The sequence below is a fragment of the Dreissena polymorpha genome, chromosome 4 (assembly GCF_020536995.1).
Source record: "Dreissena polymorpha isolate Duluth1 chromosome 4, UMN_Dpol_1.0, whole genome shotgun sequence".
Classification (NCBI taxonomy): domain Eukaryota; kingdom Metazoa; phylum Mollusca; class Bivalvia; order Myida; family Dreissenidae; genus Dreissena; species Dreissena polymorpha.
Genome location: NC_068358.1, coordinates 136823954 through 136840858, shown reverse-complemented (window position 1 = coordinate 136840858; position 16905 = coordinate 136823954). Strand labels below are relative to the sequence as shown.

The window sequence follows — 16905 nt, the reverse complement described above, 5'->3', positions numbered from 1 at the left end:
CCAAAAAATGTTTTTAGCTAAATGTCTAAAGGTGGTACCTTCAGTGATCAGAAGAGTGGGACTTTAATAGTAATACTTGTTGGTATGCAAGAGCACGAGCTTTTCAGTAGGAACCGAATATTTTGAACTTGGGTTTGGTCCAGTCCTTGGTTTTCCGTTTGGGCTTGTAACTATTTGCGTTAAAATGAAAACTTGGTCATACTTTGCAAATGTTAAAAAATGACATCATCAATAGTCACTTAGGAACACCTCATTATTTACAAACTTCTAAAAATGCATGGGTAACAATGTTCCTGCAAGTGCCAGGATTTCCGTGATTTATAAAATTTTATTTTCAGTATGTACATCCTCATTTGGTAAATGTTGTTGGGCACTTTACAAATAATAACTCTCATGAGCTTCTAGAGGGTCTTGCCCTTCCCTCACCCTTCCTGATAGCCCCCCAATTAAGCCCCCCCCCCCCCCCCATTCCGCCCACAACAACAGCCATAAAGTCAGGTTTTTCTAAATGTTTAACTTTCAGCCATGATATGTGTGACTTTTATCCCCCAAGCACTTCTAAAACACTGTTCAACAATATATGTTTTCTTAATAAGGTAACACCCTAAATGATAGCAAGGAAATATCTGCAGACCTTGATTGTCTGACAAAGATGTCTGGCATGGAATTATTGATGGGTTTGAAGGCGGAAGCAGGAAGTGAAGATGTACATGACCCTATATCTATAATCAATAGTCTCCAACAACCATTCCTGCTGCTCCCATGTGGCTTGTTGTGCTGCAGGCATCTATGTATGGAAAGAGCTTTGCACTTTGCCACTTTCCGTTACCTATATTTCCGCTGAACTTGATGACAAAAATGGGTTAATTGAAAATCAGATACTTATTCAGAGCTTCAGATACTTTTTTAGTTTACTCATAAATTTTAAATTAATATTTGAATACTTATACCCCACCCATCATTTTTTTCAGTAAGATTTCTTACCAGAAAATAAAGTGTTAATACTCAATGCGAGGAATCACGTGGTCAGAATTGAGAAAACATGGCCGCCGATGCCTGGATAAAATGGAAAATTTGAGTGTTTAAACAGGTACATCTTCCTTATTACTTACTTGTTTTTAATCGGATGACGCCTATCATAGGGCCAGCCGGACTTGGTTTCATCGAGTATCAACCGTTTCCCTCTGGTTGGTCTGAGTGTGGAGATAACTTTACCTTGAAAATAACGCAATTAGCAATCAATGTATCCATTTTTTTGCCAGTTTCAATGCGTCCGCATGAACAACTGGTACAGTGCTAATTAGTGTGAAAACAGTTATATTATTGTTAATCCGTGAACAACAGCAATTGACGGTTCAGGAAAATCGCAAAATGTTCCATGAGTAATCTCCACACTCAGACCAACCAGAAGGAAACAGTTGATACTCGATGAAACCGCGTCCTGCTGGCCCTATGATAGGTGTCATCCGATTAAAATCAAGTAAGTAATACGGAAGATGTACCTGTTTAAACACTCAAATTTTCCATCTTATCGAGGCATTGGCGGCCATGTTTTCTCAATTCTGACCACGTGATTCCCCGCATTGATAGTCCAGTATTAATCTATATAACTTTGTCTGAATTGAGGCTAATTATTCATCATAATGTGTAATGACATAATAACTGTTTGAATAGAACTTTCTTCAATCATAAATCTTAAATTAATAATTTTTCACCCCAAATCAAGGTTTGTGTCTACCAATGAATCAGATGGTTAATTGACATAATTTGAGTCAATTATTAATTTGCCAAAATCAGCTTCGAATCATTTTTGCTGGCAGAGAAAGATTATGGATCATCAAAAAAAGATCTAAGAAGATTGTTTATTAAGGTAATCATGTTGGGACTACTTTCGTATCTTCCATTCTCAATATTATAGGAAAAGTATCTTATTATGATGAACCTTCTCATTATTAGCAATGAATGACATTCCTAGGGTTTAATTAGTATATCCTGTATAGTAATATTCTCCACATGGTGGTTGTTATGGGACAATATTGTGAACTATATGAACTGTGGTTGTGGGAGGTTATGGGGTATTTGGTCACCGCTCAGTGGGAACATACTTGTTTTTGTTGTTATATTCATTTGGCTCATGTATACCAATGCCAACAGTAACAGGCAAATAAGTGATCTATAGCAGTTACAATTGCTGATTTTGTCTTGAACACATGGAGCAAAGATGAGTTTCAGACCTGAACAATAACATTTAAATGACACTACATTTTCTGTTGTTTGAGCTATTGTGTCAGATGGAAGTCAACTTATAGCTTGTTATTTCATTATATGATAGGTCAAATTTTTCATCCAATCTTGATTAAATTTATGTAGAATGTTTATTTTGAAATAATCTAGGCTAAGTTCAAACCTGTGTTGTGTGCACCCAAAAACTTGGTTGCCAGGTCAAATATAAGAAAAAACCTTGTTTCCATTCCAAAGGACACATGTTTGACTTTAATAAATTTTGATGGCCTTTGCAAACAGTTTGGATCCAAACTGTTTGCTATTCTGATTGTATTCTTTGAAAAAAATCGAAGAAAATGCTAGTTTTAGAAATTCAGCAGACAACATTTTAGCAGACCACAAATTTCCCAGCATGCAAAGGGTTAAACAACATTGGAAGCACAACAAAACTTGGAAATCAAAATTTCTGCAACGGATAGTGGACCCACTGATGAATGAATCCTCTTGGGGTTGGCTAGTGGGCCAAATGCCACATATGCTTCTAACTAAACGGGTAGTAATGAACAATTTAAGATCAAGGTACCAAGCAGCATTAGTGTTGTTATGCTGTTAATGATGTTGGCTCAGTGGTATTAGACACAGGAAGTATTATAATGCTGTCATTATGTCCTGAGTATTTGCCAAGCTGACATGTGGGCATCCTTGACCAGGCTGTCTCACTGGAATGAGGGGGCAGAATTGTGAATAGGTACTGCATATGTGGAAGAGCAATTGTTCAAAGCATTATTCTAGTTTCTATGCATTGTAAATTAAAGTAATCTTTCAACTAAACATCAAACATTTTCATAATTATAAATATTTATTTAGACATATTTATTTATTTTATTTTATTCAGACATATTTATTTATTTATTTATTTATTTATCAATATGAGTTATACTGTCTAATTTGTGGCATACTGTTTTGAACATTGTATTTTTTCTTGTATATAAATGAAATCTCATGAATTTATATGTATTTCTTCAGGGTTTATTGCCAACATGCAAAGAAAACACTTAGAAAACAATAACACACAAGGCATTAAATGTGTTTCATCTAATTTATATGCAACAATTGATACAACACTAACCATTTGCAAGTTAAGCTTTAAGTGGTTCACAACAAGACATGAATGAAACATGGGTTTCATTGGAACTCTCAAAAAGACTGTGATTTGATGACCAATGATGTGTCTGAATCTTTTGTGAGGCAGCATGTGCACTTGACTTTGCAGCGGATTAGTTGCTTTTCCATGTGTCTTCCCTGCAAAACGTGACAACTCCTACAAACTTAATGATTTTCTTCGCACCTAATGGTTACTAATAAAAGTGTCTAAGTGTGCATAAAATACACATTTTTGAGTAATATATTGTGCAGATATGTAATTTCTGTGACAAAAGGCACTTCTGAAACCACATCTTTGCCTTCACAATTATATTTCCAAAACTGCATTTGTTTAAATGATGTTTTCTATGACGCACTGTGATCATTCTTGAGGCCATTTCCAAAAAATCATTTTGATATTCAATTAGCTTCAATTACAATGCTTCATTAATGAGAAATAGTCAGAAAATTCATGTTTATACTTTTTTCATGTCTCCAATTATTTTACTGGATCTTTTTGCTTAAAAAGTTGCATACTTCACTCAGAATTCTTGCTTTGTACTATAAAATATGTAGAAAAGCGGTTATTTCTACATATTTGGATTATTAATTACTTTATAAAATGACAAATAGGAACCCCTGTCATATGAAAATAAAACTTTAGCGTTGTTTCGTACGTTGAACTGTGATGCTTTATGGTGAGTCGCTTGACTGGCGTGTATACACAGTCATGTGTCATAAATTACCACTTCCAGCAATAAAGACAACCAACTTTGCAATTAACAATACTAATGAAGGCATCTGTTATTATTCTTTTTTTATGCCGCCACTAAGTGTGAGACAAAGTCTTGTCAGCCGTTGGTCTCCATGTTAGTAGGTTTCTGTACTCCACTCCTCATGATATTATTGGTAGCTTTTGCTCAAAATTTCTCAACTGAATAACCTTAATGATTAGATGATCAGAAAATAATGAATTTCGGTTGCAAAATTTTTACATAATTGTCACCCTTGGCTTGTTTTTCAAAAATAGAATGTATATCTCAGGATTTTTTCTAGCCATTTTGGGAAAAGGAGTCTGGTCAAATTGGGATTTTTTAAATCGATAAAAGAGGCAAATTTTGGAATTTTTTTATTGACAAAAATGACCAAATTGGGATTTTTTTATCAACAAATATTGACCCAACAGGGGTTTTCCTGGACATTTTGAAAATAAATCATATAAATGATAGTTATATATAATATATTATTATAAAAATATATACAAAATACATGTAAATATATATTGTAGGTTGTTTAAAAAATTAAATTGAGATAAAGAGTCTAATAATTATAAGTCTTAAGACACTTCTTTCTTATAAAAAAAAATATATATATATTATTTTTTATAAATTGGGATTTCTTTATAATTTCTGTTTGGGATCGGGGCTGTTTGCTTTGGGATTGGGTCAGTTTTAAAGCCTTTTTTTACATGGCAGAAAAAAAACCTCTATCTTCAAATATTTTGTGTACTCAATTCTTGTTTAACAGCTTAGCAGATTTTGCTCAAACTTTCACAGCTAAATGACCAACATGCACAGGTGACTGAATGAAGGGAATTAAAGCTTCAACAAAATTAGTGGAATTATGGCGCTTCTGTAATAAGTATAAACTTGTATTTAGTTTTTATTCAGAAATTGTTTGTTTGGAAGCATTCTTTTTATGTCCCGCACTATAGTAGTGGGGGACATATTGTTTTTGCCCTGTCTGTTGGTCTGTTGGTCGGTCTGTTGGTTGGTTTGCGCCAACTTTAACATTTGCAATAACTTTTGCAATATTGAAGATAGGAACTTGATATTTGGCATGCATATGTATCTCATGGAACTGCACATTTTGAGTGGTGAAAGGTCAAGGTCATCCTTCAAGGTCAAAGGTCAAATATATGGGTCAAAATTGCTCATTTAATGTACACTTTTGCAGTATTTCAATATTCAAGATAGCAACTTGATATTTGGCATGCATGTGTATCCCATGGAGCTGCACAATTTGAGTGGTGAAAGGTCAAGGTCATCCTTCAAGGTCAGATGTCAAATATATGTGGCCAAAATCGCTTATTTTATGAGTACTTTTGCAATATTGAAGATAGCAACTTGATATTTGGCATGCATGTGTATCTCATGGAGCTGCACATTTTGAGTGGTGAAAGGTCAAGGTCATCCTTCAAGGTCAGAGGTCAAATATATGTGGCCCAAATCGCTAATTTTATGAATACTTTTGCAATATTGAAGATAGCAACTTGATATTTGTCATGCATGTGTATCTCATGGAGCTGCACATTTTTAGTGGTGAAAGGTCAAGGTCATCCTTCAAGGTCAAATAATATGGGTCAAAATTGCTCATGTAATGTCACTTCTGCAATATTGAAGCTAGCAATTTTATATTTGAAATGCATGTGTATCTCATGGAGCTGCACATTTTGAGTGGTGAAGGGTCAAGGTCAAGGTCATCCTACAAGGTCAAACATCATATAGGGGGACATTGTGTTTCACAAACGCATCTTGTTCTGTACCTGACTGGACAGCCCAATATATTTGTGCTCTGAGTGATTAATTTTACTGGAGAGATGATAATTGTTTCCATAAGAAATAAACAAGTATTATTATATGTGTCTTGTTCTGAGAAAACTGGGCTTAATTCATGTGCGTAAAGTGCCGTCCCAGATAAGCCTGTGCAGTCCGCACAGGCTAATCAGGGACGACACTTTCGGCCTAAACTTGATTTTCGGTAAGAAGGGACTTCCTTGAAACTAAAAATACCATTAAAGCGTTAAGTGTCGTCCCTGATTAGCCTGTGCGGACTGCACAGGCTAATCTGGGACGACACTTTACGCACATGATTAAGCCCAGCTTTCTCAGAACAAGACACATATATGTTTATTTTTTATGCAATGTATTGTTTATCCAGACATAGTATTGCTGCTTGATTTGAAGGTTTTCTATGCATGTTATTTGACACCAATTGCAAGACCTTAAAAATGCAACAATCATGAAATTAGTTCATTGAGAATGTGTGATATGTCCATTATATTTGCAGCAAACATAAAAGTGAAGGCATTAAAGAAAGAAACAAATCCTTGTGGAGTCTATTTTACCCTCTATTGTTTGTTGTAGTTCTGAATCAAATTATGAGTGAATTCCATGGATTTGGAATGAGTATTCAAAGCCGTGTAAATGGGGAAGTTCTCCTTATTAATGCTGAAATACACTTAATGGTCTTCCTTCCTATGTCACAAATGCGCATCCTATGGTTTGTATAATTGCAAACAATGTTTATGGAAGTATTACATTTCAGTACACTAAGTCTTATCTGCTGCTTTATTTGTTCTCACAGGAATGTCTTACATTTGTTACCAGACAGTGTACTTTTTGTCTAAGTATTTGCAAAGGGTCACAGCTTTGAAAACTTGAGAGCGGCCAAGCTGTGCAAATGAAATTATGGCCTGTCTCCCAAGGATTACAAATGTTCCAAGTTTTTTTATTTGACATTTTTATGACAGTATTAAACAGCTGCTTTTGCAGAAGTTGAATGCCTGCTTTAACACATCCAGTGCATATTCACAGTTGGGAAAATAGTTCTACAAATCATCTTGTTTAAACTTATATATGGTAGATTTGCGCTTTGTTCTTTTATTTTAATGGAAACTCAGGATATTTGTTGAGGACAAGGTGCACATTTACCTATTTCACTGCACATAAGACAAAATGAATGAAACAATAAAGAACTTGTTGTTATGCTAATATTTTCATCTTGCAATCAACTCGTGCAACACAATACAGTGAAACATCTCATAAAATGTGCCCTATTATCAGGATTAGATGCTTAGTCTAGTAATGGCCTATTATTGTCCTTTACAAGCTTTTATTAGTTCATACTCATAGGACCAATTTATGACATAGTCATCTATGTGTCTGTCTTTCAAAGGCAGTTCAACAGACTAAATGCTTGTCTGTCTTCACATCTTGTTCTCACCAGGCTATAAGAAAATAACAATACGACTTTTTTCATTGTAACAAAGTCTTTGATATGTCATACAGTGCCTTTTATTGAGTAATAAATAATAGGTAATAAGCATCTTTGATGTGCAGTGGTATTTTGCTGCACATCAATTGCCCCACTTGCTATTTTTAACAAAAGTCAAACGTGTGAGGTAGCAACATTAGGTGTACATTATTGTTGAATACTTGTGTGAAGTAAACAACATTAGGTGTACATTATTGTTGAATACTTGTGTGAAGTAAACAACATTAGGTGTACATTATTGTTGAATACTTGTGTGAAGTAAACAACATTAGGTGTACATTATTGTTGAATACTTGTGTGAAGTAAACAACAATAGATGTACATTATTGTTGAATACTTGTGTAAAGTAAACAACATTAGGTGTACATTATTGTTGAATACTTGTGTGAAGTAAACAACATTAGGTGTACATTATTGTTGAATACTTGTGTGAAGTAAACAACATTAGGTGTACATTATTGTTGAATAATTGTGTGAAGTAAACAACATTAGATGTACATTATTGTTGAATACTTGTGTAAAGTAAACAACATTAGGTGTACATTATTGTTGAATACTTGTGTGAAGTAAACAACATTTAGGGTACATTATTGTTGAATACTTGTTTGAAGTAAACAACATTAGGTGTACATTATTGTTGAATACTTGTGTGAAGTAAACAACATTAGGTGTACATTATTGTTGAATACTTGTGTGAAGTAAACAACATTAGGTGTACATTATTGTTGATTACTTGTGTGAAGTAAACAACATTAGGTGTACATTATTGTTGAATACTTGTGTGAAGTAAACAACATTAGGTGTACATTATTGTTGAATACTTGTGTGAAGTAAACAACATTAGGTGTACATTATTGTTGAATACTTGTGTGAAGTAAACAACATTAGGTGTACATTATTGTTGAATACTTGTGTGAACACTAATGAAAATGAGACAGACTCTTAAAAACATAAAAACTAGCCAGGAAAATAAAATGTATTAAAGAAAGTTGTGATGTAATTATATCTGTTTGCATACTCCTAATGAGAAGGTACATTTAACACACATCTCACTATGTTTAAATTGTATGACATTTTTCAAAATTTAAGTACAGTAATATTATTGTTTATCAAAGGAAAGTTTTGTGATATGGGTTAACACTTTCAGCGGGCATTTTTCAATGGGGATTTCTGGATTTTGTCCATTCCAGTCTCCAGTAATTTTTTACACTATCTTGTTACACGTATAACTATATTGTGACATGTATTACTATCTTATAACATTTAAAAATATCTATTGACTCATTTAGCTCATGATATTATATGCATTACCGGTACTGGCGTATTGAATAAGGAAGTAAACTTAAAAAACTACTTGAGCAATTTCATGTCCATTATTTCAAGGATCTCTTTCAGCTTTATTTGACAGAACCTTAACTATTAGTGATGACTTCCATATCAAGTCTTGGGGTTGGATGCACTATTTTTATGCCCCCGGTAGGGTGGCATATAGCAGTTGAACTGTCAATCCGTCTGTCTGTCTGTACTTGTGTCCGTTCGAAAACTTTAACATTGGCCATAACTTTTGCAATATTGAAGATAGCAACTTGATATTTGGCGTGCATGTGTATCTCATGAAGCTGCACATTTTGAGTGGTGAAAGGTCAAGGTCATCCTTCAAGGTCAAAGGTAAAAAAACTAAATCCAAGGGAAGTAACAAGCTTTAAAGGGAGATAATTTCTATTTTTGTATCATTTGGCAGGTACAGATCAACTTCACAAGGGCAGTAATATTTTTTTAAGGATGTAATAAAAACAAATTTTAAGGTCAAGGTCATCCTTCAAGGTCAAAAGTAAAAAACTACAATCCAAGGGAAGTAATAAGCTATAAAAGGTAGATAATTTCTTAACCTTCCAAATGATGTATTGAAATTTAATTTCAAAGCGGCGCAATAGGGGGCATTGTGCTTCTGACGAACGCATCTCTTGTCCCTCATGTTTTATTGAAAAAAGCGAACATAATGCATGTGATGTTGTGAATTTGTGTCAGGATGGGGCCCAAATATTTTCCTTCAACTAATATTCCTCTGAGCTTTAAGTAAACAAAGATGCATGTTTTGGACATTATAACGTAATAAAATATTGCTGTGCAGATAGGTATTATGATACAGATTGAGCTCCCTGTATGGATATCTAGCCTAAAAGATATTGAGAAGTTGAACAAATAATTTCCTACTAAGCTTATTTATCATTTTGAATTTCCTTGGTCTTCTTCATTTGTCAGTGTGTTTCCTGAAAGTAATTGCTGTTTCGTGCTGAAATAGGAACATTAGTGCTGTCATTATTGGATTCAAGAAAATTAATATGCTTGCAGTGAGGTCTGATTTGAAAGAAGAAATGGTTGCGTTAATATTATATTCTCTTAATCTGACTTAAATATAACAATAAAATACATTGCATACATTTATTTCAATTAATCTAAGCAATAAGCTTTGTTTAAGCCTATTTCTATTTTTGTAGCTATAAAGCTGTGAAGAAGCCTTTGATGTGTCAGTTTTGTAAAAAAAAAAAGGATAAACTTTAAATAAACCCTTCCTTCATCAAGAATATTTCTGACATTTTATAAACTCCTATAAGTCATCAGTTCCTGACCAAGAAGCTTCAGAGCAATCTCTGTCGTACAGGAGCTTCCCTGCTTCCTGGCAACTTTATGTCATCGAAGCATTTATACATTATACAGTGAACAGTGCAGCAATATGTATAATGGTCTAAATTTTGCCATTCTGTGTAATAATATAGCTAGAAGATCAAATGATCCCAAATTTAGGACGTGTGAAAGATACGATCAATGCATACAATTACTTGACTAAAGTAATCATATACGTTAGTCCGAAATAAAAATTTTATGCTTCTTTTAAAATGCAACATTATGTAATTTGTTGTAGGATGTTACCTAACAGACTTCATGAGGATGAAAACTTGCTTTTTTGTATTGGACGGACACTATTTCATACTTAAAGTCTTCTCCATGTTGAAAGCCGAATTAGTTAACTCTTTCAGTGCGTGAACCGAATTTTAAAGGCCTTTGCAAACAGTTTGGATCCAGATGAGACGCCACAGAATGTAGCATCTCATCAGGATCCAAACTGTTTGCTATTCTGATAGTATTCTTTGAAAAAAAAAATGAAGAAAATGCTAATTTTAGATATTCAGCAGACGACATTTTAGCAGACGACAAATTTCCCAGCATGCAAAGGGTTAAGTGTTGTGAAGCATTGAGGCCCAAACATGTTTACTTGATCATTTCCGCCTTTGTGAAGTCATCTTGAGCTTCTAGAAAAAATGAAGAGACTAACAATATGAAGTGTCTTGCTTAATTGCTTTTGTTGATACCTTACTCAATCATCTAGGATTTATTCCAGGAATGATCATTGCAAAGGTTTGGTATGCTGTGCTAATGCAGGCAAAACCAGGGTGCTACCCACATCTGTTTTATGTGTCCCAGAAATCACGGATGTAAAAGATGAGGAACTCATTTTGCTTGATCCAATCAGCTTTTTGTCCTCTTCCAATTGGTTCTAGCTGTAGAATTATTGCAAAATTGTGAGCACGCCTATCACATTTAGTGATTATGCTGCACATTTGTCCTCTATTTTGCAATCTAGTCTCAGTTCCTGCATATCACTGTAAACTTTATAGATATATTTATGCCATGTGGTAGTGCAAGACGTAATTATGATGTTTATACTATGTAGAATTTCAAGACATTTTTTTCTTGTTTATTCTGATAGAATTTTGCAGAGTTATGTGCCCTTGAAATTTTGAAACTAAGCATCAATGTATTTGACTTAGTTTCTCAAACTTTTCTCTGCATATCAATATGAACGTAATGTATTATTAGCTCATCTATTTTTTGAAAAAAAATTATGAGCTATTGTCATCACCTTGGCGTCGGCGTTGGCGTTGGCGTTGGCGTTGGCGTTGGCGTCGGCGTCCGGTTAAGTTTTGCGTTTAGGTCCACTTTTCTCAGAAAGTATCAATGCTATTGCATTCAAACTTGGTACACTTACTTACTATCATGAGGGGACTAGGCAGGCAAAGTTAGATAACTCTGGCGTGCATTTTGACAGAATTATGTGCCCTTTTTGTACTTAAAAAATTGCAAATTTTGGTTAAGTTTTGCGTTTAGTTCCACTTTTCTCAGTAAGTATCAATGCTATTGCATTCAAACTTGGTACACTTACTTACTATCATGAGGGGACTGGGCAGGCAAAGTTAGATAACTCTGGCATGCATTTTGACAGAATTATGTGCCCTTTTTATACTTAGAAAATTGACAATTTTGGTTAAGTTTTGTGTTTAGGTCCATTTTATTCCTTAAGCATCAAAGCTATTGCTTTCATACTTGCAACACTTACTAACTATCATAAGGGGACTGTGCAGGCAAAGTAATGTAACTCTGACTGGCATTTTGACAGAATTATGTGCCCTTTTTATACTTAGAAAATTGAAAATTTGATTAAGTTTTGTGTTTAGGTCCACTTTATTCCTACAGTATCAAAGCTATTGCTTTCATACTTGCAAGATTTATGAACTATCATAAGGGGACGGTGCAGGCAAAGTTATGTAACTCTGACTGGCATTTGGACGGAATTATGGGCCCTTTATACTTAGAAAATTGAAAATTTGGTTAAGATTTATGTTTTGGTCACTTTACCCCTAAAGTATCATAGATATTGCTTTCATACTTGGAACACTCACAAACTATCATAAGGGTACAGTAAAAGGACAAGTTGCATAACTCTGGTTGTCATTGTTACGGAATTATGGCCCTTTTTTGACTTAGTAACTTTTAATATATGGTTAAATTTTGTGTTTCGATCCACTCGAAGTATCAAGGCTATTGCTTTCAAACTTCAAATACTTACATGCTATCATGAGGTTACTGTACCTGGCAACTTGAATTTTACTTTGACCTTTGAATGACCTTGACTCTCAAGGTCAAATTATTAAATTTTGCTAAAATTGCCATAACTTCTTTATTTATGATTAGATTTGATTGATACTTTGATGAAACTACTCTTACCTGACATACCACAATAGACTTCACCCAAACCATCCCCCGTGCCCTCCCCCCCTCCCCCCCTCCCCCCCCCCCCCCCTCATTTTTTTTTTTTTTTTTTTTTTTTATAAGATCATCTCACAAATGACCACCACACCCTCACACTATACCCCCACCCCACCCCCCCACCCCCCCCCCCCCAAATTTTTTTTTTGATTTTTTTTTTTTTTTTTTTTTTTTTTTTTTTTAAGATCATCTCACAAATTATCACCACACCCTCACACTATACCCCCCCCCCCCCCGATTTTTTTTTTTTTTTTTTTTTTTTTTTTCGCTTTTTTGGAAGATAATGTAATAAATGTCCACAACCCCACACTATACACCCCTCTTCACTCCACTCCTCCCTCCTTTGTGATTGAAAATGAGAGTCCCTTCACCTTTAAAAAGAAAATAGATGAGCGGTCTGCACCCGCAAGGCGGTGCTCTTGTTTTTTGTTTGTCACAATATGTTGAAGAAATATGTGCCCTTGAACTTAGGCAATCTATTAAATCCATCAACCTGAAACTTAGAAATGTAGCGAATGACAAAATTATTAGATTAATTTGACAAATTTTTAAGTTTTGCACCTGCTTCAAATAAGCCATTTTGGGGGTATTTGTAATCTTCAATGACTTGTCTTATTTAAAGCTGGCTTTGAAAAGTCACTAAGATTGCTTGCATTTCAATTCTGGCAGTGTGAGAGCTTTTAAGGTGATTACTTTTACTTGTAAGATTTAATTGTGATGAAAGTGTGGAAAAAACGGGTCGGTCCCCATAATGTTTTCCCAAAAGTCCAATTCCAAAACAAAAATTTGAACCCATTTTCAAAGCTTGCTTAGGTTACAAAAGTACATTATTACCATTTTATACCAAGGAAGATGTACATTTAATTCAAGGAAAAATTGATAAAAAAGTCAGTGTCCCATATCCTTAAGCAATATTTTGTACATAATAATTAAAACTTAAGTTGAGTTGACATAATGTGAATGATTGAAATGAACTGAAATAAAACATTACCAAACCAAGAACATTAACATTTGAATGTTTGTTAAGACATTTATGTGGTTAAGCTCATTCATATAGATATATGTGAAGTTTTCCTCCCATTTGCATACTGACACAAAGTGTTGTATATTAGCATGGAACAAAGTTTATTGCATGGTGCTATTGGATAGGGTTTATTATTTTAAGATGGAGCAGAAAAAAATATTGTTGTTAGTTGAACAAGTGCAAATATGAAAAGACTTAAACATGTTGTAGCCAATTTTGTTGTATTTGTCAGTGGAGATGTGAAAAAATATGACTTTCAGGTCAATTAGTTTGATGTTGTATCTTTCAGTGCAATAGATATCTATGTAACCAAGTTGTTTGTTTCAGTTGAGATGTGAAAAATAAACAACTTAATTTACTAAGTGCAGGGTTCTCAATAACTTTTGAGCCAACAGTCCAAAATGTGAAACCAACAGGCCTTCTAGGAGGGTTCTGGGGCATGCTCCCAGTGAAAATTTTAAAATTGAGCACTTGATTTCCTGCATTTTGGGCCATATTATGGCTATTTTAATGGTCAACCAGGCACTTAAATTTGAGCATTTTTGTGTGCATTTTATGAATTTTAGCTTTTTTAACTAACAAAAGATAAATGAAAAAAGCTCTTTATTACTTTTGTAAAATTTGATCATAATTCAGATAAATATGACTTTTGGATATGTTATTGCACTCGATTTTTAGGGTCAATTTTTACGATTTTGATGGGGTTTTTTTGGCGCAAGGTTCCAATTGGGACATTTTATTCTAATAAGGAAAAAACTTCGATTTTGGATAGGGAATGGGACCGAAATTCGGCCCTACAGGAATGGGCGGAAAAGGCCTGATCGTCCGTCTACCATGCAAATTTTGCTTGACACTTCTAGTTTGAAACGTAACTGTATTAAAACAAACTTTCACAACAACAAAAACTTTGCATTAACCCAAAAAAACCAAGCAATCAGGAACAAAAACTCACCATGTGATGAAAAGAACATCAAAATATTTACTGCTTTTTGACATATTCCAATTTGCGCCTTTTCATTGTTGTTGTTGTTGTAATGCGTTAAGAGAAATAATCAAGCAACATCTTTGCTTAATAGCAAACAGGAGCAAATTTATCGAAAAGACACACAAATTTCGAAAATGCAATTGCCGATTTTCTGAATCTGAGCGATTTTCAAACGGCCAAAATCTGATTTCAAACGGCCGATTTTGCCGGCAGCCGGCTCTTATTGAGAACCCTTTAAATTGCTGTTTAATCGCCAAAAGGACCCCCTCCCAACCTGTATTTAAGTCTTATCATTGTTATCTGTTTCAGTGGAGACATGTGAGCAGCAACAGCGTCATGGGCGACAGGTTGCAGCTGAGGCCCTGCTGTGTATGGAGTCACCGAGCGCGGGCGCGGAGAGCAAGACTTTTCTGCAGGGCATTCTGCAGCAGCAACAGACTAACGGTAGGGCCCTGGAATTCATCATTCGCATGTATACACAGTCTGCAATCTTCTCCAGTGTTGTGACCTAGGTGGACTGTGTTGAAGCTGGTGTACAACTATTGTCCTGCATAACACAAATTAGATATTTGATTGACAGTTTGTTCAGTTATTTGGGATGTTAGGGTTTAAGTGATGAATGTCAAGTGTTTTCGGTGAAAGTGTATTGGATAGTGTATGGGTGTTAAAGGAGGGCATATAGTGATCGGACCGTCCGTCCGTCTCACTTTGCGTTTAGGTTTCGAAAAATGCTCATAAGTTCTATGTCCCTTCACATAGCAACTTGATATTTGGCATGCATGTGTATCTCATGGAGCTGCACATTTTGAGGTATGAAAGGTCAAGGTCATCCTTCAAGGTCAAAGGTAAAAAAAAACATGTATCAAAGCGGCACAGTAGGGGGCATTGTGTTTCTGACAAACACATCTCTTGTTAATGGTGTCTTTGTTTAAATGCAGGGTGTTCTATCATTTCTAACAAAAACAAAGAAAAAATACCAAAAAAAACACTGATCACATAGGCCCTAGATCTACAATTCAGAAGCCATGTTATTACAAAGTATTGTTTTAACATTATGAATGCTTTTAACGAATTCTATGTATAGAAATCTATTAAAGCCATAAATTTCAGACTTTCATATAATTAAAATACATCTTGACATTTTGTTTACCGGTAAGTGAAGTATAAGGGATTGTTAAACAAATCATTAAATTTTAAGTACAAAAACATGCACTATTGCACAGGCAGGAAGAAGATAAATGGGTTTATTTACAATGGCAAATCTTTTAAAGGTTTGGCTTTTTGTAAGTGTTTGTACTACAGTTGGCTTCAATTACTTTTTCAGTTTCACATTAGCATGAACATTTTTATGCAAAAAAATTGTTGACATTTTTTTCCGGTTTGCAAATGCAGACTATTTTTGTTTTTTTTCTCAAAGCCTACGCATTAAGTTTCCTGTTCCGCTTTACAAGGTCAAATAACAAGAATCTAGACAAGTTTGCTTTGTGTAGCGAGTGATTGCTTGACTAGCTCATTGTGATCTCTCTACAATAAAGGATAAGCCAGTTTAGCACTTAACATATCAAGATACGGCAGATAAGTGTTATAGCTCTTATCATATTTCATTATACTTCAAATCTTTTTCAATACCAGGAAATAATATACGTAGTGTGCGCAATATATTTGAAATATGACCTCAAATTATTTGTCCTGTGACTGATAAATTTTGCGTTTGGGCAAGTACATTGTAAACACTGGGTTTAAAGATAAAAATATTGACAACTGATATTGCGTAATTCGATTGTTAAAGGTTTTTTATTGAAGCAAACAACCTGCTTTTGTTCTGCAGGGGCAGTTCTTTTAAGGTACTCGGAAACGGGCAGTTCCTTATGTTCTTATTTTAAAAAATTTAGCAATTGGTTTATGATAATAACAAATAAAGTAACAAACTATTATCATTAAAAAATTATCAAGAAAATGCACAGTCTTTCATAAAGTGAATCTCATTAACATAAGTTTTACTTGCTCATTTAAATATCTACAATCTACACTACCCCAGACACCTGTGTGTTTTCAAGACATTTGAAAGAAAAAGAGGTCAATAAAAAAAGACCTCATATTTTCTCATGCAATGAAAATTCTGAAATACTTTGGAATGCGGAAATAAGCCAGTGGAGGAATTAGATTAATGTATTTGATAAGCTCCCTCTTGAAACTGCAAACCTGTATTTTGAAAGTTAAAAAAAAACTGCTATACATTTCAATCTTTTCAGTTTCAACCCAGATGTTTGAAACAGCAGAACTGGCTGAACTGTTTCCATATTTAAATGCCAGACGAGATGCTGGAGATAATTTAATTTACTAAGAATAAAATCCTAGCAGCAGCCAC

The 16905-nt window shown here is 34.4% G+C and overlaps 1 protein-coding gene across 1 annotated transcript in view; it reads left to right on the top strand.

Moving 5' to 3' along the window:
- The window catches only part of LOC127878829 (ETS translocation variant 4-like), an 86268-nt gene that overhangs the window by 48062 nt on the left and 21301 nt on the right, over positions 1-16905 (top strand). The window contains exon 4 of the mRNA XM_052425354.1: positions 14847-14981. Within this exon, the coding sequence (XP_052281314.1) occupies positions 14847-14981 (135 nt within the window). The remainder of the gene's footprint in view (positions 1-14846; positions 14982-16905) is intronic.